This window comes from Opisthocomus hoazin, chromosome 8 (genome assembly GCF_030867145.1).
Source record: "Opisthocomus hoazin isolate bOpiHoa1 chromosome 8, bOpiHoa1.hap1, whole genome shotgun sequence".
Lineage (NCBI taxonomy): Eukaryota > Metazoa > Chordata > Aves > Opisthocomiformes > Opisthocomidae > Opisthocomus > Opisthocomus hoazin.
In genome coordinates this window covers 27,929,230-27,952,625 of record NC_134421.1, presented here as the reverse complement: position 1 = coordinate 27,952,625, position 23,396 = coordinate 27,929,230, and the positions used below count along the sequence as shown (strand labels likewise).

Genomic DNA, 23,396 nt, shown 5'->3' with positions numbered 1-23,396 from the left:
GATATATCATATCCATCCAAGCACAGTTTTATTCTTTGTTTTCATGTACCTAACCCTATCCGACAGCACCTAAGACACACTCCTAACCTTGGCAGTTTGAGAGACATCAGTTACGCCGCAGGTATCATTTCACTCCTCTCAAGTAAGCATAATTTTAGTAGTCAAAATTGCAGGAAGTGTCAGAGCTAGAAAATAAAAGCTTTACACTATGCAGATTCATGTTCAGATGGTAGTAGGCTCTAATGATTTGGAATTCAGGGTATTACGTAGCTAACAGGAATTAAGTTTAGAAATACAGACCATTCATTTTCAAGGTACCAGATCTCTCTCACTCTCAGCACTGAATATATATTTCCACGACGAACATCCTCCACTATTGGACTGATGAGATAAATCAAGCCAATGACAAAAGTCACACAGAAGCAAAAAGATACTATTTATTAAAAGTAATTTAATAAACTGTCCATAGGTAACTCAAAACACACAATTAAGATGTATGCAGAGGTTTACGTATTCTGCTGTATTTTCTGAAGAAGAAACTCCATTTGTAAGTTTAGATTTGGCTGTCCTCTTTTTGTCTTCTTACACAGTATTTTATAAGCTTCCATTTTTTTTTGCTTGTACAACCGTTGAGCTGCTTCTCTTTGTTGTCTTCTTTTTTCTGCTTCCTGAAATTAAATAGATATAATTATGAAATAATTATATACCTTCTGTAACCATGAACCTACCTATAAGCAATAAAATTTCTCTTTGTAAAGATACTGGCAATTAAGCATTGTACTGACACTAGAAATGCTGTTACTCTTAAAAGCTTAATTGGGATGCTCCTTCAGTGCATACTGCAATCAAAACAGATTATATTGCCTAAAGCTTCAAGAGAAGCGCCGAGTTTTCTTCAGTAGAACATCCCACGATAGGTTTGTCACTCAAACACATACTACTTTGTTTCTGCAAAATGAGCTCCTTGATTTTCCTCCTTAAATGACAAAATGGCAAAAATATCCCACCTTCCCCTCTTGAGTGCAAGAAAGAAAGACTGATCCAGCAGCCCCCATGTATACGTCTCGCCAGTACAGATGTGCTAGCATACTGGACACATCTGCATGGGACTGGCACATAGGATATGGACATATCTGGAGCTGGAAGTTGGGCAGGTTTGCGACACTGGGACAACAGTACAAGCAGCACTACCTTGGGCAACTTACGACAAAACTACTAGTGACTCGCCCTTTTCAAAGCAACACAGACTGCTGTCTTTACTGGGGGGGTGGGGCAGGGGGAGAACCCCTAACCAAATTTTCAGCTGTACAAACTTTCTGTGTTGAGGGGACAGCACATGCAGCCAAACACTAATGGAGGCATTTAAACTACATGAATAATTATCATGATAGTACATTCAGTTTTTACAAAACAGCTTACACCCCATTCTCTAGTGTTGTAATTTTAGTAAGTAATGTGGGCAAAGCTCCACAGCAAACAAGCTAACGAGCTTGCTTATCACTTATATCACATCCCACCAAAATACGCAAGACATCACCAATCAGACTGAAGGACTGCTTCAGTTCATTTGGGCGATTTCTTCTCATAAAGCTTATTGTTTGTAATGTAGTGCTGACCACAAAAGCAGTTGTTTCTGTAGAATGCTCAAACAGATGGTAATTTATCAATTATATTTTTGTTTTCCATGTCACAGCCAGCTTCTGTCATGTACAAAAATCAGTATGAAAAAATACTCTGTGATATAGAATGTAAAATCGACTGGAAATAGCCCAAGAAAATATTTCTAAATAGAAATCTAAGAGGCTTCTGGGGGAAAAAAAACCCTCCAAAACCTGCAAATATACCATCTCTCCATTCAGAATGATTCAAGTATTTTACAGTAACAATGATAGATATAATTCATTGCTTTTTTTTCTCTAAACCAGAGTAGCATCAACTCTAACCTGTAATTCACTTCCTATCTAATAATTTTACTGCTGTTCAGCATACTGTTGTAAACAACATCCATTTAAGCTACCAACCAAATGCTTACTCAAACCAAGAACATTCATCTTAGGTATCTGTTACTTATATTTGTTTTTTTTCTGATCTCTGCTAATCGCTACCTTTTCTCTACAGAGTGGAGGCCAAAACTGTGCCTTTAAGCTTACTCCTTTTCCCGAAATAAGTAACAGCAAATCCGCTGTTCGCTAACATATGTGAGGGTAAAATATGTGATCATCACACCAACATTCCACACAAACGATTACTGTTAATGTGGCACTTAGCCACTATTTGTTTTGCCTAAATATCTTGAAGAAGACCAGAAATGCTAACACCTCCCCTCACGCAACTCTTGTGTGCTGCTCAAAGAAAATTCCTTGCAGATTTGCTGTGTTTTTGTTTGCTCCTATCTCCTCTAAATAAGCTGGTCATAGCATTCATTTCTTCTAGCATGATCTGTATCTAATATTCAAAAAAGCTCGCAGCTGAACAATCATGTAACTCGCCCAGAATCACAGATCAGCTTGCATAAAACTACTCTAGTTTTCAAAACAGCTAAACTGAAGAAATAATGTTTTATCCAGCTATATATTTATGTAATATTTATACAGTAGTTACTGAAATTTAGTTTTGTCAGCAGCAAGTTACACAACTTCTACAGTGTTACAATGTGTGCCATATTACAGTGCAATCAACAGTGTACTGGGAGAGAACAAAACTAGTTGAATAAGGATGTCTCAAATGAGTAACTCAATTGAGTTATTCAGCAATGATAATACTAAGATACGCCCTGTAAGAATAAGTGCCATTAAATTAGAAAGGGAAAAAACTGCTCAATATTTTAGGCATGGAAACTATTACATTTAACTGTTTAACTGTTAGTCAAAGCACATAAAAAGGTAAAATGAAGACTGAAATGTGGTAACACCATAAGAAATACGATGGGTATTTAATTTCTCATCACAAGATGATGGCACTGTTACTACTTTCCCTTCTACAATATTTAAGAGGTTAGTATATTCCACTGGAATATGCAGATCAAGCTCTAAGTTTTTCTTGATGTACCAACTGACATAATAAAATCCTGCTAATGGCAACTGCAAGACAAAAACAGTAACAAAGAGAATGACAACACTGAACACCTGCATGCCTGAATATTAGTCAAGTCGAAAAAGACTGAAAGAATATCAATACCCGTGTTCCTCTCCTATGGTCCTATGGGGATCCAGATGGAACACTGATGGGTGGAAATGGTATTAATCTAGTCTTTGCCTACAACCAAGAAAGATCTCTGTTTAAGAGTTACCTCTTTCTTTCTAGCATGCTCAGCCTTTATTTTTTCATACTCTTCTTTTGCCTTCTGATTGGATGTTTTCTTCTTAAACTTCCCTTCAGTCATAACTGGCCTGTAAGAAAAAGTACATGTACTTCAGATATGGACTGTCACTCACCAGACATAACCACGTATCCCACAGCCGCTGCAGAATCAGAGCATAGTCTTCCACTCTCCCACTGTCCTTTTCATATTTGGGAAAGTTAATTAGAAATAGATTTCAGAAGGCTCATCCTCTTTGCACCACACTTACATGATACCCAGAATCATTACGTGTAATGCAATGAGCAGCTAGCATGGAAACACAGAAAGATAAACTCCTCCAATGCAGAGTATACCGAAGGTTGCACGCAACTTTAGTAACACCTATACCTTCTTTATCTGCACACGGATGATGTTTCAAAAAGATTGAAAAGTGCCTAAAAGATGGGGGGGGTTTCCCCATCGTGCGAGATCTTCAGAGCTAGAAAAAACAAATGTGCTAGCTTAGAGCTGTATTATCTCTTTCTACTTCTGACATATAGATGCAACTGCAGAGATATGCGTACAGCCAGCTGCTGGCAGACTGCCTGACAGAGAAGTCAGACTGACATGGCAAGGTGCAAAAGCACAGTAGTAACAACACCTTTCTAAAAGTTTCTTCCTAAAGGAGATGGCATATTATTGCCCTTCATCTTCTGGAATTAGGAACTGAAATGGTACGTATTATTTTCCTTAATGTTCTGGAAATAGGAACTGAAATTATATTCCTTCCAAATTTCAATATAAAAAACACTGCCCAGGTATCTTTCACCAAAGAAAACAGTACAAGAAAACCAGCGCCATTTGCCCGGCATTTACTGTCATACTACTTTGAGTGAATTTTTCTGGTTATTTAGTTCTAAACTATTTTTTTTCTGATTCACAATAAAACCATCACATAAACAGTGTGGCAGCAAAGACATTTCACACTTGAAAAATATAAGCCTTGTCAAATATCTAACAACTGTTCACAAAATAAGGTTTTGATTACTTTATTACTCGCACTACAAAAAGTTGAAAACTAGCTGTCATCATCTAGGAGATTCCAGACAATCAAAAATGAAAGAGATGATATTTACTTATATTTTCATTTACAAATATCATGGTCTTCGTGGGGGGGGGGGGTGGGGGGGGAATTTTTGCTTTATTCTCATCTCCATCTTGTGGCAATACTGTGTAATGACACCTCATCATCTCAAACACAAAACTATGTATTTTGCAGTATATGCTACAAATGGAATTACCTAACCAAAGCCTTATTTTACATTCCAATAGAACACTGAACTCTAACAGACTTTACGCACCACACCACCTCACAGACTAGCAATCACATTTTTGCAGAATTATTAAATTCAGTTTACAATCACAGTGATCACAGTTTAAGCAAAATTTAAAAACACTCTGATTTAAAGAAAAACATCAGTCCTATTTCAGATATCCTCACAAACTAGCTGCCTGTTCCAGGAAAAACTCTACCTTTCTCCCACTGCTGGGCTTAGATCTGCCTGCCTTTCCCCTTGCTACCGAGCATTCTTCCCAGGAAAGTTTAGATGTAGATACACCCTGGAATTCAAAGACTTATGGCACTCCTTGTACTGAGGACAAAAGGGCATTACCTCAATTACTGTACTTGAATGCTGTTTTAAAAACGCTGCCATGACAGTGTTAGACCTGAGTGACCACGCTTTTCATTTTACTGACATACCTAACCAAGATTTCAGGGGGAAATACTGTCACACATGGAAAAAAATGGTTTAAGTTGTCTGGTATTTGTTAGACCACAAGTGAGAAACTCCATTTGACTTCTCCCGGTTATTTTAAGTAAATTTAAAACAAAAGAACCCCCCCCCCCCCCAAATCCAAACACCCCTGGCAAACTATTATAACTGTTATTATAACTAGTATCTCTATTACTTAAAATTACTACTTTGATCAAGAACACTTCACTGTCTTAAGGTTTTACTAAATCCTCCATTTCCCTCTTTTTTTTTTTAAGTTTGTAGCTAAAATCCCCCCCCAAACTAGCCATACCACAAAAGAACTGCACACAATATTGCTCATTCTAGCAGAAAAACAGTACGGTATGAAGGAGACAACTTATCAAATTGGGAACAGAAAGATAATGCAAAAAAATATTTCTGAAAAGTGGTATTAATGTTAAAATACTGAGAATCAGTTCAAAGGAAAACTCCAGACTCGAAACCACACACCTAAAAAGCAGGCTCTTCTCTTCATAGATTCGGTAACAAATCGGCCAAAGACTGACTGTTCTTGGGCTGAACCCTATCCTTTAGGTACAATGGTAACTGTCATACTATGTCTGTGGAATCAAGCCCTAAACATCATCAGTTTTGCTTTCTGATTCCGATGCAAACACAACAAAACTGTATGTTTAAATTTTCTATCAGGAAAAACGTTTAAGACCTAATGGCATTTTTTTGCTACAGCATATTGCCACACTGAATTCCATGTTAAAGTATAAGATTTAAAATATTTCTTCAATGATGGAAACAATTACTTTTTTTTAAAGACATTTCAAAAACTTACTCTACTGCTTTACTAAGTTTTTCTTCTGATAAAACCGAATCATCTGGAGCCCTGCGCCGTTTCTTAAGCATTTCTTCCTCGGCCAGGTAAAGATGTTTCAAGTGCTCTGGATAAGTATCGGTAAACTGATCATCCTGTTGCGAATTGACCTTTCTTCCCTTTTTCAATAATTTCCTGTACTGTCTTTCAACCTTTAGCTTTCTCTGAAACGCAAATCCTCGTCCTGAAAACATAAGAAAAAGGATTAAACACACATGCACTGAAGTAGCACCAAACCGTTTAACTGTTGCCAGGAACATTTCAACGAATTTTCCCAAATAGAAAAAAAACCCACTATTTGTGCTAATTTTAACATGGACCTGTCAAAAATTCAAGGAAAAAACATTGTTAAAAATCTGTTCCCTACTATAGTTTGTACACATTTACTGAAAATTGACACCTAAACTCTTGACAGAACATGCCATTGCAAACATACTACTTAACGCACACTCAGCATTATATACCTTTACCAATGCTTTTTGAGTACAGTGAAAAGATGTATTAACATTTCACTTCTCTCCTACTTTTGACACCTTCATAAGCAACATTAAAATAGATTTCAAAACAGATTCCTAAAGATAGTCTCAAAAAGACAATGGTAACAGTAATACTGGCTGCTGAAGCAGTATGCAGTAGCAGCGCCACATGAAAAAAAAGTCACTAAACCACTGTATTTTGCTAGATTAATATTCCGTCACACCTTCTCACACAAATGGTATTTTTAGCGCGATTACTTTCTTTCTACACCTGCCCAGGAAGAGCTTTTCTACAACTTCAAAAGTATGCTACAACTTAAAATGGTTTTAGCCTTAAAGGAAACATCAGGTAATGGATGTTTCAATCTCCATCATTATACAATGACTTACCAATCTTAAGTTTGCACGTTTTTTTCCTAATACCTTAATATGCTATTTTTTATTGCATTAGCCTTAAGAGCTACTAATTTACAATATTCATTAACAAAATAGTTTCTCTGGGCAGCAAGTCCAAATTACTCCCAACTCTTCCTTTGAGTCTTTCGCCACAGCTGACTTTTCAGAGAAGCACTGCACAAGCCGATGCTCTTTTTTCCTCTCAGTTTATTTTTACGCTTCCGTAACTACCTGCGAACCGCCTGAACCTGTTTCCAAATACGCTTCCACCCGAAACACACACCTTCACAGCAAACTAACGGCGAGCCCCGGCGCAGAGACCCGCCGCCACCGGCCCCCAGCAGGCCCCGCGCTCCCCAGCTCCGCCAGCCACCGGCCCCGCGCCGCGTAACCCCTCGCCACGGCGGGCGGGCGGGCCCGGCCGACCCAGCGCAGCGGCACGGCGGGAGGCCCAGCAGGGCCGCGACCGGCGGGCTGGGCCCGGGCCTCCCTCGCCGCCAGCTGTCCCCCGACCCCGGCTCACCCTCCTGGACGCTGCCCACGACGTCGCGCAGCCAGACCGGCCTCCACGGCCGCTTTCGGCGGGGACCGCGGGCCGCCGCGCCCGCATCTTCCGCCGCCGCTCCCTGCCCGCCGCGCGGCGCCGCCGCCATCACCATCGCCCCCCCCCGGCGTCGCACAGCGAGACGACGTCACCGAGCTGCGCCGCCGCCACTCGGCGCTCGATTCACCCGCCTCCGTAGCCGCCGAGCCGAGCCGAGCCGAGCGCAGGCCGCGGCCTCCCGCGGCGCCATGTCGCGGCCGGCCGCCGCATTGCCGACCCAACTGTCGCCGGCGGAGGCGGCGGGGACGCTGCGGCGCGCGGCGCAGTTCCTGGCGCGCGCGCTGCCGCTGTGCCGCGCCCACACGGTGGAGTTCTACACGCGCGCGCTGTGGGACCGGCTGGTGGCACCGCCCCCCGACGCCGTCCTGGAGGTGCTGCGGCGCCCCCTGGGGGAGGCCTCCGGCGCCACGGCGGCGCTGTGGGGTGAGTCGAGGCGGGGGGGGGGCCGGGCCCGCAGGTCTCCGCGGCGGGGAGGGCCCTGCTGCGAGGCGGCGGCCCTCGGGGCTGGGGGCCGGTGGCGGGGCTGTGGCTCGGGCCGGTGTAACGGCCCGCGGGGGGTTGCGGCAGTGCGGCGGCCTCCTGCTCTACCTGGGCTGCTGGGGCCAGCTGTGGGCTGCTCAGTGCCCCCTCCCCCCCCCAGCCGCCTCATGCTCATCGGTTTCTTTCCTCGCTCGTTATCTTCCTATCCACGTTTAAAATCCACGTTGACGGAGCCCTGGAACAGGCTGCCCAGGGAGGCTGTGGAGTCTCCTTCTCTGGAGATTTTAAAGACCCGCTTGGACGCGGTCCTGTGCAGCTGCTGTAGGTGACCCTGCTTCGGCAGGGGGGTTGGACCAGATGGTCCACAGAGGTCTCTTCCAACCCCTACCATTCTGTCATTCTGTGAAAATCATTTCCCTTGCTTTAATAAAACAGGAGAATTTCACACGACTCTGCTGAGCTGCCTTCCCCCCCCCCCCCGTGTCTTCCCGCTGCCTGGCTGGTGCCATTCCCATTGGTTTTTGCCTTCAGCTGGAGCAATTCCTGATTTTTCCATGCCTATGTTTGCCCCGGCTGCGCTTTTCTTGCCCGGGGTGACCGGGTGCGTCTGGAGCCGTCCCGGGTGTGGGGAAGGAGAGCTGCCGTGCGAGGAACCGCATGTTGGGAGGCTCTCAGTCTCGTCTTATAAATTTCATTGTTTAGAAATGGAATGAAACTCCTAACTGTCAGACTCCTTCGCTCTGACTGGTTTCTGAAGAACAGAAGTAAAATGAACCAAAAAAACCCCCCACCCCTCCACATGAGTGGAAAGATGTGACAGTTAAAAATCCTCCAAATGCTGAAACTCTGGAAACGTGGAGGACAGCTGGAAAAGTCTTACACACCACTTTCCTATATGTCTGCAATAATGAGTGTCTGGCGAAGGAAGACAGAAAGCAGTTTTATTTCTGACAAGAGTTATTTAAGAAGCACTTCATATTTTTAGTAATTTTCAAGTAACTCAAGGGGAGGCCAGCTATGAAACTGCATTACTGAATTTACTGCAGCCCAAGTAGAAGGGAAACACACCAGTAATATGCTTTCAGGCAGAGCACAGAAATGAAGATGAAGCACCTGAAAGGTATGGTTTTTGGTGCAACTGAGCCCCAGCAAAGAGATCAGTTTCAAAACTAATGTAAAGCCTCTGACAAAGCACTTAGCTGAGAAAAACCTGCATCGTGCCAGAGCTTATGGAGTGTAGATAGTTCTTGCGTAGCCTTAGCTCTGAGATGCTACCTGGAATGACACGAGAAAATGGTGTAGCGGAAGGTCCACAGAAAACAGCGTGTGGAGCTGTGTCCTTTTTGGCATGAAAGGCAAGCTAAGATAATGACTTGGATTTGGGAAGAGATTGAAGACCTGTGAATTGGTGCATCACTTACAGCATTTCTCTCTTGGATCTAAGGAGCTTCAAAATATTAACTGTAAGACTGATTCTTAAAGGGTTGAGTTATCTGGGAAAAAACCCCACAGTTTATTTGTGCATGAAAAAGACGCTGGGTTATGCATTAACTTCGAGAGCTGGGTGGAAGCAAGGCAGTGGTCCAGTCAGCAAGCAAAAGAGTTGGGAAGCAGCAAGGAAAAACTTTTAATGTTTTTGACAGGTAATGTCAGAGTCAGAACCGATTCAGAGCAACGGGACATAAAATTAAATATAAATAGAGGCTGGAACAGAGCTAATTATTAGATGAAGTCATCAAAAAGTAAACACTAAAGGAAAATTACCCTGATCTTACCTGTTTCTATGGGAAAGCCCATGAAATGGTTCAGACACTGAAGCGATGGCCTGTAGAGTAGAAAGAGGATCGCGAAGGCAGAGTATTGTTTTGTAGATTTTAGAATCGGAAAATCATTTAGTGATGTATATGCAAAATGCATGTTACAGAATCTGATACAGAAATTACTGGAACAAAATACACAATTTATGGCGAAAATGAAGCATGTGTTTTAGATGGGTATGAAGCCTTCATGCTGTGGCTAAAATACAGCATTTCTTCTTAGATTTCTGCAGACATTAATTCTGCTCATTAAAAAAAGAGAATTGTTCTGTTTTCTAGCCTCACTATTATAGTATGCTATTTAATATTTGGGAGGTTTTGAGATGCACTCAAAATTTCTCCAATATCCTGATGAAATGGGAGGCACTGTAGTGGAATGGGCTTGCTGGTTTGTTGGTTCATGCCTGACTCATTTGACTGTATGTATCTGTCCATCCAGTCACGCAGTGGAAATATATCGTAGTAGAATATGAGTTACTTACTGAAGATACCTGCAAACATCTACCTGTATTTGAAAATCAGTGCACTGTTAGCCTATATTAAAATTAGGATTGTGAAATTTAATACCATAGCTTATTTGTGTGTGTTTGTACAACTTGATAACAGTAAAGAACAGAAACCAACCATTAGAGAGCTTGAAACCCAACATAAACAAAAACGACTCTTCCTTCTGTTCCTCTAAAATATGAACTGTTTGTGTGGCTGTTCTTCAAAATTATCAGATATTTAAATGTTAGGTACTTGTATTTACCTTGAAAGGAGTACTAAGAGGCACTCGTAACATCCTGTCCTTCACAGAACTACGCTTTTTTCCAAGTGTGGCTATGAGAACAGATTTATTTTTTATGCTCAAATTACATTATGTTCATGTACCCCGAATACCTTACTCAAAATATGTGTAAAATGACATTTTGATTTCACATAGTAAAATCTTTGCTTCCTAAGAGTTTGAGAAGTTTTACATTTATACAGCCACAAACCCCAAACCATTATGAAAAGTTTTCTAGAACCTATTCTAGTAGGGATCCCAAATTAAATTGTAGGGAAATGTAAGCTACATTTGACAGAATTGATCTGAAAATGTGAAGTTGTCAGTTCATACTTACATAGCTCTGCAAGATAAAAAGTAACATTATTGCAGATTGGCACAAAAATGTTGTTCTGCATGATATTTTATGTTACTGTAGGGATTTTGACAAATACATATGCTGAATTGTAGTTTTGGAAGCTAGCAAGCAAGAAATTACAGTTCTGTTGTGCAATATTATATGTGAGAAGATAATCGTGTTACAGAACATTAAGTGTTCTGTAAATCAAAAAATATTTTCAGATACTCATCAGATGATATTTCATTATAATTACCATATAAAGAGTGGAACCCTTGTCTTCAGTCATACCCTACAGAAAGATTTCAGATCCATTTTTAGATATAGAAAACTGTTTTATATTTTTATACATCAGAAGGCTGGCATTTGCCATATTGCATCTTTTTTATCACGTTGTTGCTGTAAATTGGACACAGGCACAGAAAAATCTGTGTTTAAGTATTTTCATATTTTACAGTAAATGTTTGTACTATAATTCCAATTTTTTGGCATATGTTTTTTTCCTCTGAAGATTTATTTGCAACTATATGGACTGACTGGTTAAAAGACATACTAGAGTTCTTCTTGTGAGCAACCAACATAGAAACATTTTAAGAAAACTAACATTTTTAATATTCATAAATAATACATAGTTGGGCAACCACCTTTCCATAGTTTGAAGTCATGCTTCAGATACCTTAATGTAGTTGGGTTTTTCTTGTAGTTGGAAAGCTGAGACAACAATTTAAATTTGGTAGGAGTGTTGTTACAGAAGAGATGCCAGATCTTGTACAAGGTCCTGCTAGTTCTGTTCATGTTCTTCCATCAGATAACTGAATTCAGGGAAGTTATAGAACATGGTTATTACTGCATTTAATTGCAGTTAAGTGAGATTTCTAAGGAGAGTTAATACATTTTATTATGTCAGGTGCTGAAAAAGTGAAAGCAGACAGCCGGTGGGTTTATAAACATTTCATGAGTTCTGACAAGCAGAAAACTCCAAATTTCAATAATCAGTCTTTAACCTAGGAAAGTATTGAAGTTTCAGGATATTTGGGCAATACAGTGGGTTCATCAGGAAGTAAGGTGAAAGGAAGATTGGGTTACTAAATATTACGAGCTCTAAACTGCGGAATATTTGCTTATGCTGTTGATCTTGATGAGCTATTTGAAAGTTACATAGGAGAAATAGGGATAAATTTCTTCAAGGGCAAGTGTTTAATGATTTTACATGTCAGTGTCAGGGTAGCATGGTGTAAGATGGGTATGTGCATGATCCATGACAGTTTTCTTTTTGTACTGTAGCAAGTTTGTATATGTAATTCAAATGATGTTTATTTTGACAGCATTGGGTAAAAGTTGCCAATGAGGTATATAATACATATCCCCTACAGAGGAGATGAGAGATACTGTTTTTGCTGTGTTTTGGATGATGGCAGGTGGTGTGGAAGCGGCGTGTGTAGTTAATGGCATTCTTGCATTTAGTCATTTGGTAGATGTTAAGGGTATGGCCATTACAGTATCCAAGAAGTTGATGTTGATCGGATTTGAAGAAAAGTGATTATAGACCTTGCAGCAGAAATTGATCAGAGAGCCCTAGCTTTCACTCCAGATACATCTGGAGTATAGTTACCTAAACAAAATAATTAAGTTGCGATAGCTTGTGCAGGTGTGTCATCCTGGTGTGCGTATTTATGCCTGTTTTTTGAATTGACTGTTGACTGCTTAGAATGGCTTTTGTAGGTGAGGAGATGGATATGCTTTCCTAGACATTGTAGAAACTTCTGTTGGACTGGGATGCCATGCTGGGTTGAGATGGTAGACAACTTTGATGCTTTGAAACAAACCTTTTCCAGTATATATTATGGTACCATGCATTGGAGGGCTGGTGTTAACATTGGCATAGTGAGTTTATTTCCAATAAAGGAAACTCATGTACTTAAAGATCTTGCCTATTGTGGTGAAACAAGCATGTCTCAAGTATCAAAACAGATCATGTTTGTAAGCAACGTATAGGTACCTAATTTGTCAGTAACGTTTGCATTAATTTTTGCCTTTTGAACTAAAGCAAATACATAAATGTGATATTTGTGACACCTGTAGGATGTTTCTATTTTTGTTTTATATTTTTTCTGTATTTGTAGTAACACTACTAGAAAGTTTACATTAAGAACAATTCTAAGCTGCTTAATATTGCTGAAAAAATGCATATATTATGACACTTGGAGTCAACAAAGGTGACTTCTAATAGACCTGTTATGTGACAGTGACATGATTTTGTGAATTTTATTGCTATTCTCTTATATAGAGGAAGAATGACAGTATTTCTTCTTGCACCTCCAAGTATCTTATGTCACTGTAATGACAGAAAACATTTTTTCCACTAGTGATACAGTTCAGTATATTTAAGATATAAAGGTCAATTAAAAACATCCAATATCTAGCCAGACATTTTGAAAAAATACTGCTTATAAACCAAACTACATTTACTAGAAATGTAATTTACATGTATGAAAATGAAAATTACAAAAATCATATTTTATTCAGATGTTTCTCATGCATCTCGCATATGTTAAAGAAATATTTTGTAACAGGATGACATTCCAATGTATTTTCAGATCTCCTTTATTTCATATAATATTATGTCATGAAGAGAAGAAGTGGATTTGGGGGGGAAAGGTTTTTGCTTGACTGATTTTTGTTTTGTTTTATCATGCAAGATTGGCCAGTATATTTAAAAATGTGTGCCAGTTGCTAAAAGGATTATATGTTTCAGTGTTTTGTGCTCCAGTTTTCTAAAATGAAAGAAAAACCCAAACCATACTGGCCACTGAGGAAGTAAAATTTGGAGATAAAGAGCAATATAAATGTGTATTAGGATGGGCCGGACTTTTCTTCAGTGTGTCCTAAATACTATACTAATTCAAAGAGGTCATAATATGCATGAAACAAAGTGGAACACCCACTTCTTATCAAGAAAATTAGATTTCTTCTTCACCTGGCAAAACTGCTGAACGACTGGCTGGTCAAAATATCCCTCTGCACCTTTTCACTTAATGTCTCATGTCTATCACTTTTTCCATAGTTATTGGCATATAACTATATGCTTGTTGAGTCTCTTATACCTTGTTGTCTTTCTCGATGGGTTAGTGATTTCTTCCCAATGCATCAGACCTAAAGATTTCCATGCATTTTTACAGATTCAGACAGCATTCATTTTGTGAATGTCTATAAATTTTCTGGTAGGCTGTTCATTCCTAGAAAAATCTAAAATAAGTTAAATGAGTAAATCTCCCTTAAAAATACACTGAAATTTTCTTCTTCAGCAATAACTCAAGCTGTGACAGCTTTATGTAAGAACTCCTTGCATAACATTTACCCAGCAGAAATCAAAAATACTTTTTGTGCTTAGACATTCACCTCCTTTTACAGTTGTTGAAACTTTTCTTTGGGGGAAAAAAAGCACGCAATTCTGTACATTGTCCAGAAGTGTTTGATTATCTTATCCCATTATATTAGTCTCTTCCGTTATTTGCTTGATTTGAAGGTATTGTCAGAAAGGAAATTTATTTTTCTTCAGTCATTTCAAAATGCACGCATCTAATTTGTTGTCTTTCTGTGACTTATCTTACAGAGACATTGGAAAGCAAAATTACCCATTCTCACTGAAAACTCTGTAGTCTTTGTTCTGGTTTAGCGTATTCTTTATTTCGGTTCTCTAGTAGCATGTTATACCCTATCCTTCATGAAGGTTCACTAACTAAAAGTTACTGGATGTTCAGAAGTTCAACTAAGGAAGTCATTTGTAGAGAAAGGTGGCTTTATTTTTTGATTTTGTAGTAGAGATGTAGAGTAAGAAGCGCCAGGCAGACACTGAAATAATACTCATTCTGGTCGTAGCTTAGACAATATTTATTCTTTCTTACGAATATTTATTCTTTTTTACGTACAGAGTTTGTTTGCTGGACTCGTGCCTTTTGTAGTTTAATACCATAAAAATTAACATGTTGACACTGTTGGGACTGTTTTCAATAAATTGTAATATATGCATGACCGTTAATTGTAGTCATGCAAGAAAATTAAGAGCATTAGAGGTGAAGTCAATAAAAGCAGCTGTTTCTGTTGTCATGCAGGTGAGTAGGCCAGGTTCAGGAAAGCTATCATGCTCGCTGTGTATTTGCTCAACTGCTACCCATAAGACAAAGGGCAACCCAGGAGACATTTCCTAAATCTTTGTAACAGTTTGTTTGCTGTACTGGTTAGCTTTTATATATTGTAAAAGAATTCCAAATATTTAAAAATTATTAACAAAGCTATGTAGAATTCACAAATAGTTTTAGCTAAAATAGGGAGGAATTAGACAATACAAAATGGTCTCGGAATTAATAAATGATTCGTACCAGTCTGTTTTACTTGAAAATAAATGTGCACTTTTGAAACTAAGAACTAAGTAGTACCAAATTGAAGCATTTCATCCCAAGTAAGAAAAAATATGCACTGGAATCCAACTTTGGCTTACACCTGATTGGTAATAAAAATTAATTTAATACTCCCAGCAGATTCATCAATTACAAAGCAGCTTGGAAAGTATGTGAATACAGTGACTGTAAATCAAAATATTTCATATATTGAACAGCTGCATTTCTTAAAAATCTAATAGTGTATGTTGTCAGATGGGAGTGACTAGGAAATGTATAATGAGCAAGTTTGTAAACAGAAGAGAAGTGATAATGTTGACTTAATTCTCTTGTCGATTATACTAAAGTAGCTCTGCTAAAGGAATAGATTTTTCCACATTTGCAGTAGTTCATCTAAGAGGAAAATTTGACCTCGCTTCTGAAGGGGGAGTACAGCTGAAGAATAATAGTGAGTTTTCCCACTTATGGAAGCAAAATAAATGGTTACTTCTGTCTGATACTAAGAGTTTATTGTTTGTAGTCCTCTGTCAGCTCTATTACAGAGATGTTAAGCATTGTTTACAGAAATGTTTTCTTTTTCATTTCTGTACAGATGATGACAGGTTTTCCAATGTGTTTTGTGAAGAGTCTAAGCAGCTTATCGATATAGATTTGTTTGCCTTGGCTGCTAAGTATTATTCTTTGTCCAGCCTCGGAGTGTGTACCCCATTGGAACACGTACTTGAAGCACTGAGAGGAGACAATCAAGGAAGAACAGGTATATTTACATTTGTGTATAAATTTTTCCTTATTCACTATAGGATCTGCGGAGTTTTGGTTTCGCAGAGTGGTTTGATGGGATTTTTTCCTACATGCTTCTCACTTTGGTTTTCATTTGTTCTGGGATAGTTTCTTCATTGTCTTTGTTTAGAAGATGGATTCTCTTGCTAAAATTTGAGCAGAGGGGTCACAGCATTCAGTACCTATAGACCCTTCCCAAGATTCAGTTTTAAAGCGGATGAGATAAACAAGCAGGCACATCATTACTTGAGATATTTTGTTAATTACCTTTGTTTTTCTTCTCCCTGAGCGGCAGGAATCATGGTAGCTATTCTTGATTCTTTTAGAAGTCTCACCCTAAAATATGGCAAGTGGGTTACATCTTTTGTTTAATATTATGTGCTTTGGCGTTTTGCTGAATGTGGCCCAAAAAGTGCTTGATGTCTCAAAAAATATATTTTATTCATTCTGTACGTTTTGGACCAATACCAATTATATGCCATACAACTGGAGTAATTTCATTCTCTGTAGTTAAAGAAATCTAATTAAGACACTCCCAAGTTGGCATCAAGCTGGACACTGGAAGTCTTACCCCTGATTATATTTTTTGTATCAGATGATAAACTGGCATTTATACTTACTTAGACTGCTGTCATTTTCACTGAAAATGTGTTCTTCATGGAGTCCTCAGTCTTTAAAGATTTGTCACTGTCTTTCAGATTTCTCATTAGTTTTTCAGGGACAGACTGAGCAGCTCTGCTTTTGCCTTCTAGTGTGTTTTATCTCTATAATACGTTAAAACTCTGACATTTCTTATCCTAAATGATAGCACAATTACCTATGTTTGGGCATCTCACCCATTTTGTACAGCAATCTTCTTTCCAATTTTACCATTTTCCATGGTTGGCTTCCCAGTTTTTCATTTCTTCAGAAATGCTGAAACACCATAGCTAAGATAGTCTTAATGGTTTGTTGTGCTTTGGTCTTACTTTCGGGTTTCTTTCCTTTTGCTCTTCATTCATCTGAAGCCCTTTTATCTTGTTCGACAACTGTATGCTGCTTTTATTCTGCTTGCTTTTTAGCTCTTTTCATTTTTATTATGCTTTCATTGCCTACGCTCCCCTTAATTTTCTGTAATTCGCTAGCTCTATGTTGTTATACTTGAGTTCATACCTGGATTGTCTTTCTTAGACAAAACTACAAGGATTCTTTCATCTTCTTCTCATGCAGAATAGAGCATCAGGAATAAGGCAATTGCTGAATATTTTGTTCTGTGTCTTGCAGGAATGCTGCTCGGTTGGGTAACTGGGGCCCTGGTTTGTGATGCAGTGATTCTAAATTGTAATTCATAGAAAAAAATAAAATGTGTTCCAAATGTATACAATGGAATTATAATTCAAACCCTTTGTGTTGAATTGGCAGTAAGCATTGGTTAAATTAGCTTAATTGAGGTTCCTGGTAATCATTTGGCAGAAGTAAAATACCAAATTATGGATTCATAGCGTGCAAATTGCCAAATGAAAGTTGTGATCTTTTAACTTTAAGCTATTTTAGATATTTTGGACTTAATTCTGTGTCTCAGAAAATATATTCATTTCCTGACATACAAAAGATTGCAAGTCAAGAGAAGTGTAAGTCTGAGAAAACTGGCAACTTTATGATGGTCTTGCTCATATTCTGAGAAGTATGCATCAGGATAATTCCATTTATGTTTCAGATGTTTTTAATACATTTTCTTTTAAGAGAAATACGCATAAGAGCCTGTTCCCACAGCTTGCATACTTGCATGGTTCTCTAACTTCTTCACCATCTTAATGTAGACATATTGCTGTCCTTCCTTGGAATAATTGGTAAGCACAAGCATTTTGAGCATATTGTGCACACAGCTACTCAGAATGGAGTTCTGAGTCTAAAGGGCTTTCTCCATTGCTTCCTAATGAAGGTCACTGTGGTCCTCACTGCACCATCAGGTTGCTTGCACTGAGCACACGGGGTCCAGAAGAGCCTGGCCCAAGGGAGGAAGCCAGCAGGGAGGATTTCACTTGTTACAGGGTTCATATCTGATACAAGAAGTGAAGGTTGCTAGACTGTTGGATTAAGAGTACTCTCTACCTTTGCAGTGTGTTTATGGCCAAGGTGATAGTCGTGCAGCGACGGTTAACAAATCCGTCTTTTAATTTCATGTACTGAAATATCACTCTACCTCAGTATTTGTTTAGCATATGGTTATCCCAGTCCCTTAGTCTGGCTTATGGAATTAAATCATAGTAGTGTAACTTCTGTATAGGTGGTAGTGTCCAGTGTGGACTGTGAATTTGATTTTTTATCTGGTGGTATCTGAATTTCCGCAGGTGACTGGGGTATAAAACCCCTGCACCCTGCCATAGGAGATCTTTGGAAGATCTGCATTAGTCCTGTATAAAAGACAGTCTCTCCTCAATTTGTTCAGCTTCACAGCTAAAGATGTAGCTGTAAATGCCAATACAGAGTTGAAGCAGTTCGCTACCTGTGCTAGGGGTTCACAATGGAAATAAGCGACATTTCAGTACCAGCCAAAATTTGCAACAGTAAACTCTCTGTTATTCTGTTATATCCAGGGTACCTCTGTGAAGTATTTGAACCCCACTTTCTTTTTTCATCAAAGAATTAGCTGGATCTCTAAATTTCTTACGATTTTTGAAATTAGTGTTTGTTCTGCTTGCATCCGTTGTACACGTAGTAAGGAAATCTACGTGTATAATTATTTGTTTCAAGAAAGTAATTTTGTGATAACAGAATGAATTTACACAGTTTGTTTAAAACTAGTGTACGTATTTTTTCAAATTTGCTGTTTTATTGGCAATATAGAACAGTCCCCAAATAGATATGTCTGCTTGTTTTTCAAAATAAGGTAAAAAACCCTATCAGAATTTTGCAGAAAATGTGGCAACAGTATAAATCATTAAACATCCATAATGTTCTGTAAACATTATCATTTTCTCTGAGCTGAAATATAAGTAGAATGTTCATTCTGCAAAAAGTAGGAAAAGAGGTCTAAAAATAATTAAGTACTTTATTTATGTAGATATAAACTATGATTTTTTTTTACCTGGAACCTCAGCTTTTGTAAGTTGGGTCTTGTTTCTGGATTCCTTCCATGTCTGAAATAATTAATTTGGCTTAAGTACTGTCTGAAATGCTACTTCACACAGCATTACCCTATTCAGTCTTTCGAGTTTATACTATAGCAAAGAGTAAAAGGTGTGAGATGTGGTGATAGTTCACAGTGACAGTGCTGCTTTGGAGAACAAACATAACTTCTGTTTCTTTCAAGAAATAAAATGTCTGCTTCTTCCTGTTCCCATTCTACTTCTTCTCCTGATAAGCCTATCCAGACACAAAAATGTTCAAAAATAAACAAAAAAAGAGACCTTTTTTCTTAAAAAAAGAATTGTTTTTGTTCTTTGAATTGAAACGCTTACAAATTAAGAGGTTTTTAGGACATCATGCAGATCTTCACAACTTTGAAATTAAGGAGACTCTCTAGTGAAATAACAAGCACTTTTTTCTGCTATTTGTTTTGTTTAAAATTATTTTAGTCTATTTTTTCTTTTGTCAGTTCCTAGAGTCTACGTTAGATTTTAAGTACTGTCATAACAGTTTATTATAAAAAAACAGATGTTTAAGAAATAGAGAGGTCCTGTGGGTTTTGGGAAAAATAGAGAAAACACTAGGTTTCTCATGAGCTCAGTTCAATTCCCCATCCTCTTTTAAAGAAGTAACACTCTTGGCTCTGTTCCCAGCATGATCTGATCAAGGAATGAACATAGTTTTTGCCTAATGATCAGTTCCTGGACAGACGGATGCATACTGTGCAAAAAGCAGAGAGTGGAAAGATATATTAATATGCCTAGTCATGTAGAAGAGTCTTGTTTTCTAGGAGCATGCCCATCAGTAACAATGCAGTTTCTTCTACCATCACTCAGGCTTAAGAAAATTTCCATCAATTTGACTAGAGGCAAGTGTGCTGTAGTGTTGGTCGCCTAAGAGAAACATGTGGGTTTCTCCCAAGGGAGCTACTTCCGAGCTCCTCCTCGCTTGGGGGACGTAGAGATGAGCAAGAGGGACCTTGGTATTCGCCACTAGCAGTAAGCCTGTGGTAGAGATTGACTCCATCTCATTAACACATCCTCCAGCAACACTGAAATGAGTGATTTTCTACCATAAAGATGTATCAGTTTTACAACCCATCCCATAAAGAAAATAAAAGTGTGTCTTCCTTTGAATTTTCCCAGCATCGCTCATAACTTTTAGGTGAGATATCTCCCACTTGATGTGAGCAAATCTGTAGAATTAACAAGCCTTTCTGTGTGATTATTATTTGTCCCTGCCCTTATATTTCATATATGTCATGGTAAATGTGATAAATGACACATAAAGAAGTATTTTTTAATGAACAGGAAGAAATAGAACACTTTTATAGTAGTAGCTATTGTCTAATATCTGGTCAGGTATTAGATATGCTACATCTTAAAATAACTACACTAGCAGTACTAAGTTCTACAGTGTGTTGAATTTTACTAATTAATCTGTAGTTCAGAAGTTTAGTCTTCTAATATTTTACTGAGTTTTTAATTAATTTAATTAATTTTTAATTAATTTATTTTTAATTAATTTTTAATTAATTTTAATTACTATTCTTAAAATATAAAAATACTATAACATAGTTTTAGGCTGGTATTTTATCCGATTGATCACAGATCTTTATTATTGTGGCTTGTGTTAATATGTATTTATTTTCTTAATCTGATACAGGTGTCAAAACTGATGAGTTTATGAATAATAAGAAATCACATGAAGTGCAGGTGATGTCAGAGCTGGTAGACAACATAGTGAATTATTGTGGTATAAAGCAGGTGAGAAGGCATTTCTGGCTGTGTATTACTGTGTACTTTCCAAATTATTCTTACTGTGTTTGAATACATCATTTTGCTATTCTGTCACTGCTGTTGTTGTTGTTCCTGTAAATAATTGTAGCTAAAGAACAGCCTTTAGGGCCAAGCTGAAGGACAATTTTGTTTACAAATGTATCGTTCCAAAGGAGCTGACTTCCAGTGAGTAATAATCATTGTATGATTTATGAAAAACTTTAAGAAATTATAATCGTCCTCGGTATGTTGAGTAGCTAAAAATTGTACTGCTTTTTGCTATGCACGGCTACTGCTTTGTTTATCAGTATTATATTGCTGACAATTTACCACAAACATCAGTAGGAGAGCAAAACTTCATTCTTCGCCTTCTGTCAGGCACACGAGTGCCACATAGAGACCAGAGCACAAAAATCTGAGAAATTTTGAAAGCTCATCTTATTCTGGCACAAGAGATTTAAATTGCTTCTTGTTGTTTAATGTTGTTCACCCTTATTTAACGTGGATTGAGATCTATAGATTAGGAATTTAGATATCACCTTTTCAGTTTGAAGAGAGACCAGATAAAGCGGAGATTTATGTAGTAGTGTGTGTGAAGTACATCTGGTAGAACACGTATGAGATCTAAACACCACTATCACTCAATGATTACTCTGTGAATTCATACATCAGATGGCAAGTTCATCCGTGGATGGTGAAGAATTGCAGGATTCCTTTCTCAAATTTGGTTGTAACTTACCCTTTTTTTTTTTACGTGTATTTATGATTGCACAGTGCACTACATCACTGTTGCATTAGAACCTCATTGATGTTTACTTACGGATCTGTTGACAAAACACAAGCATCACAACAATTCTCGACTTTTTTGAGTACTGTATTTCACATTCTATTAGACAGGAATAACACCAATACCATTTACTAGGTTTGCATACGTGTAATTTTTCTGTAGGCTTTTTCAATGTTAAGCTTTCTGTTAGATTTCACATCTTGGACCTTTGTTGCTGTAAGACTAAATTTTTAAGTATCTGGTTGGTTTAATCATTTTAATCTCTATAATGCCAGTCACTGGCTAGTGTAGCTTCATCCTCAGTTTAAACTGTAAATGACTAGTGGCTGTGAACACTGCATTTGCTTCTTGTCTGCATGTGAGCTGCACTTGCTTTCTGTGCAAGGGGCTGTAAGTGTAAATGGAGACTAATTTCCTCCAGCCTTTATTCCTACAAAGATTAATGGAGAACAAACCATATTTGTTTAAAACCAAAGATTAATAAGGTACCTGCCCAGATTTTATGATGAACATATTCCTTCTGTGCCTTTTTTTCCCAAAGTAAGTATGTCTGAGTATAGTTCAAAATTGATGTATCGGGTGTGGGTAAGGGGGAAGAGAAGGCTGCAGCTGGGTAGGCCAAGTCTATATTACCATGGTCTCTGGTATATCTTGTCCTCCATATTGTGCCTGGCCTTCATAATATGAGAGTGATAGTTGGCCTGCTTCGTGCCTGCACTGGGGGGGCTACTAAAAATGAATGGTGTGGCCAGTCGTGTGCTGAGGGTAGGGTACATGGCCCTGCACTGCTGGGTTTAATGGCAAAGGTGTAACTGCAACGTGATGAGTTGCTGCTGCTGCCGCCATAGACTGAAGGGCAGGCCCATAAACTTGGGTTCAGCTCCAAGTTGCCGAAGCTGAACGTTGATGAGGAAGTTACTTGGCTCAGACTGAGTTTAATTTAGATAATGTTAAATGACGCAGTACTCTTGATAGGTTTGGGTCGGGTCTGTGGCATCCCTGGAAACAGAGATCAAAACTCTGAATCCCGACCATCTGTTTTGTGAGGAACTATGGATGAAGGCAAAGTTTTAGGCAGTCTTCTCATTAGAACTGAGATTACCAAGTAAACAGAGAGCTGTAATGAAGGCCAAATATTACTGGATGAGATGCAATCAATTTGTGAGCATTTGCGATCGCTTACAGGGATGGAAGGAGACCCTTCCACCAGCTTCTTCAAGATCCAGCTGCAGTGACCAGTGTGGGTGCCTTCAACAGCCATAGAGTGGATGCGCTCTGTAAAGAATAGAAATACAGTAGCAGCAGATTTGTGAAAATAATTTCTTTTTTTTGCCTTGGTTACCTTTTGCTTCCGGCAAGTATTCGTTGTTCAAGTGTTGAAGACTCATGTGCTGAAAAAGCTGTAGGAGAGCGTATCTTGCTTATAACACAGTACTAAATGTTCTCTGTGTTTGTTGGAAGGTGGTGTTTCATATAGCATTTTCATTTAGATTTTAAATAGTTCCTGTGAGATTCAGGAATGAAAGGAAGGGAAAACCCATGTTCAGTGAGTAAAAAAGTAGAGCCACCTTAATGACCTAAGTCCGAATGTAGCTGGTTACTAATAAAATCTCAAATCAATCATTATCAGGTATCTGTCAATATGCTGCAATTTCATCCAGTGATTATGCACCTCTATCAGATGGCTTGGAGTGTCTTTATACAAAGGATTATGTTCTGTTTATTTTTTGAAAAAATTGTAACA

General features: G+C 38.5%; 2 protein-coding genes across 5 annotated transcripts in view; one reads left to right on the top strand and one right to left on the bottom strand.

Annotated features, from left to right (window-relative positions):
• Positions 1 to 412: 412 nt before the first annotated feature.
• Positions 413 to 7,619, bottom strand: CCDC59 (coiled-coil domain containing 59). Its single transcript, XM_075428347.1, has 4 exons — positions 7,319 to 7,619; positions 5,885 to 6,107; positions 3,290 to 3,389; positions 413 to 668 (listed from the first exon to the last, which is right to left on the bottom strand). The coding sequence occupies exons 1-4, from the start codon at positions 7,452 to 7,454 to the stop codon at positions 507 to 509; spliced, it is 621 nt and encodes a 206-aa protein (XP_075284462.1). The 5' UTR covers positions 7,455 to 7,619; the 3' UTR covers positions 413 to 506.
• Positions 7,513 to 23,396, top strand: part of METTL25 (methyltransferase like 25) — an 87,307-nt gene continuing 71,423 nt past the window's right edge. For 2 of the 4 annotated variants that reach the window (XR_012764774.1, XM_075428345.1), the window contains exons 1-3: positions 7,560 to 7,822; positions 15,792 to 15,956; positions 20,753 to 20,853. Coding sequence is in view for 3 of the 4 variants with exons in the window: in XM_075428345.1 (XP_075284460.1) it covers positions 7,588 to 7,822; positions 15,792 to 15,956; positions 20,753 to 20,853 (501 nt within the window). In the remaining variant the exon portion in view is untranslated. Of the gene's footprint in view, positions 7,823 to 15,791; positions 15,957 to 20,752; positions 20,854 to 23,396 lie in introns of all 4 variants that reach the window. The other 2 variants (XM_075428346.1, XM_075428344.1) reach the window with 2 other exon arrangements.

Bases quoted from the DNA above. Each gene is read 5' to 3' on its own strand.
- CCDC59 (XM_075428347.1), bottom strand. From the start codon at position 7,454: ATGGTGATGGCGGCGGCGCCGCGCGGCGGGCAGGGAGCGGCGGCGGAA. The intron at 6,108-7,318 runs GTGAGCCGGGGT...TTATGTTTTCAG, and splicing joins CGTGGGCAGCGTCCAGGAGG to GACGAGGATTTGCGTTTCAG. The intron at 3,390-5,884 runs GTAAGTTTTTGA...TTTTTCTTACAG, and splicing joins AAACTTAGTAAAGCAGTAGA to GCCAGTTATGACTGAAGGGA.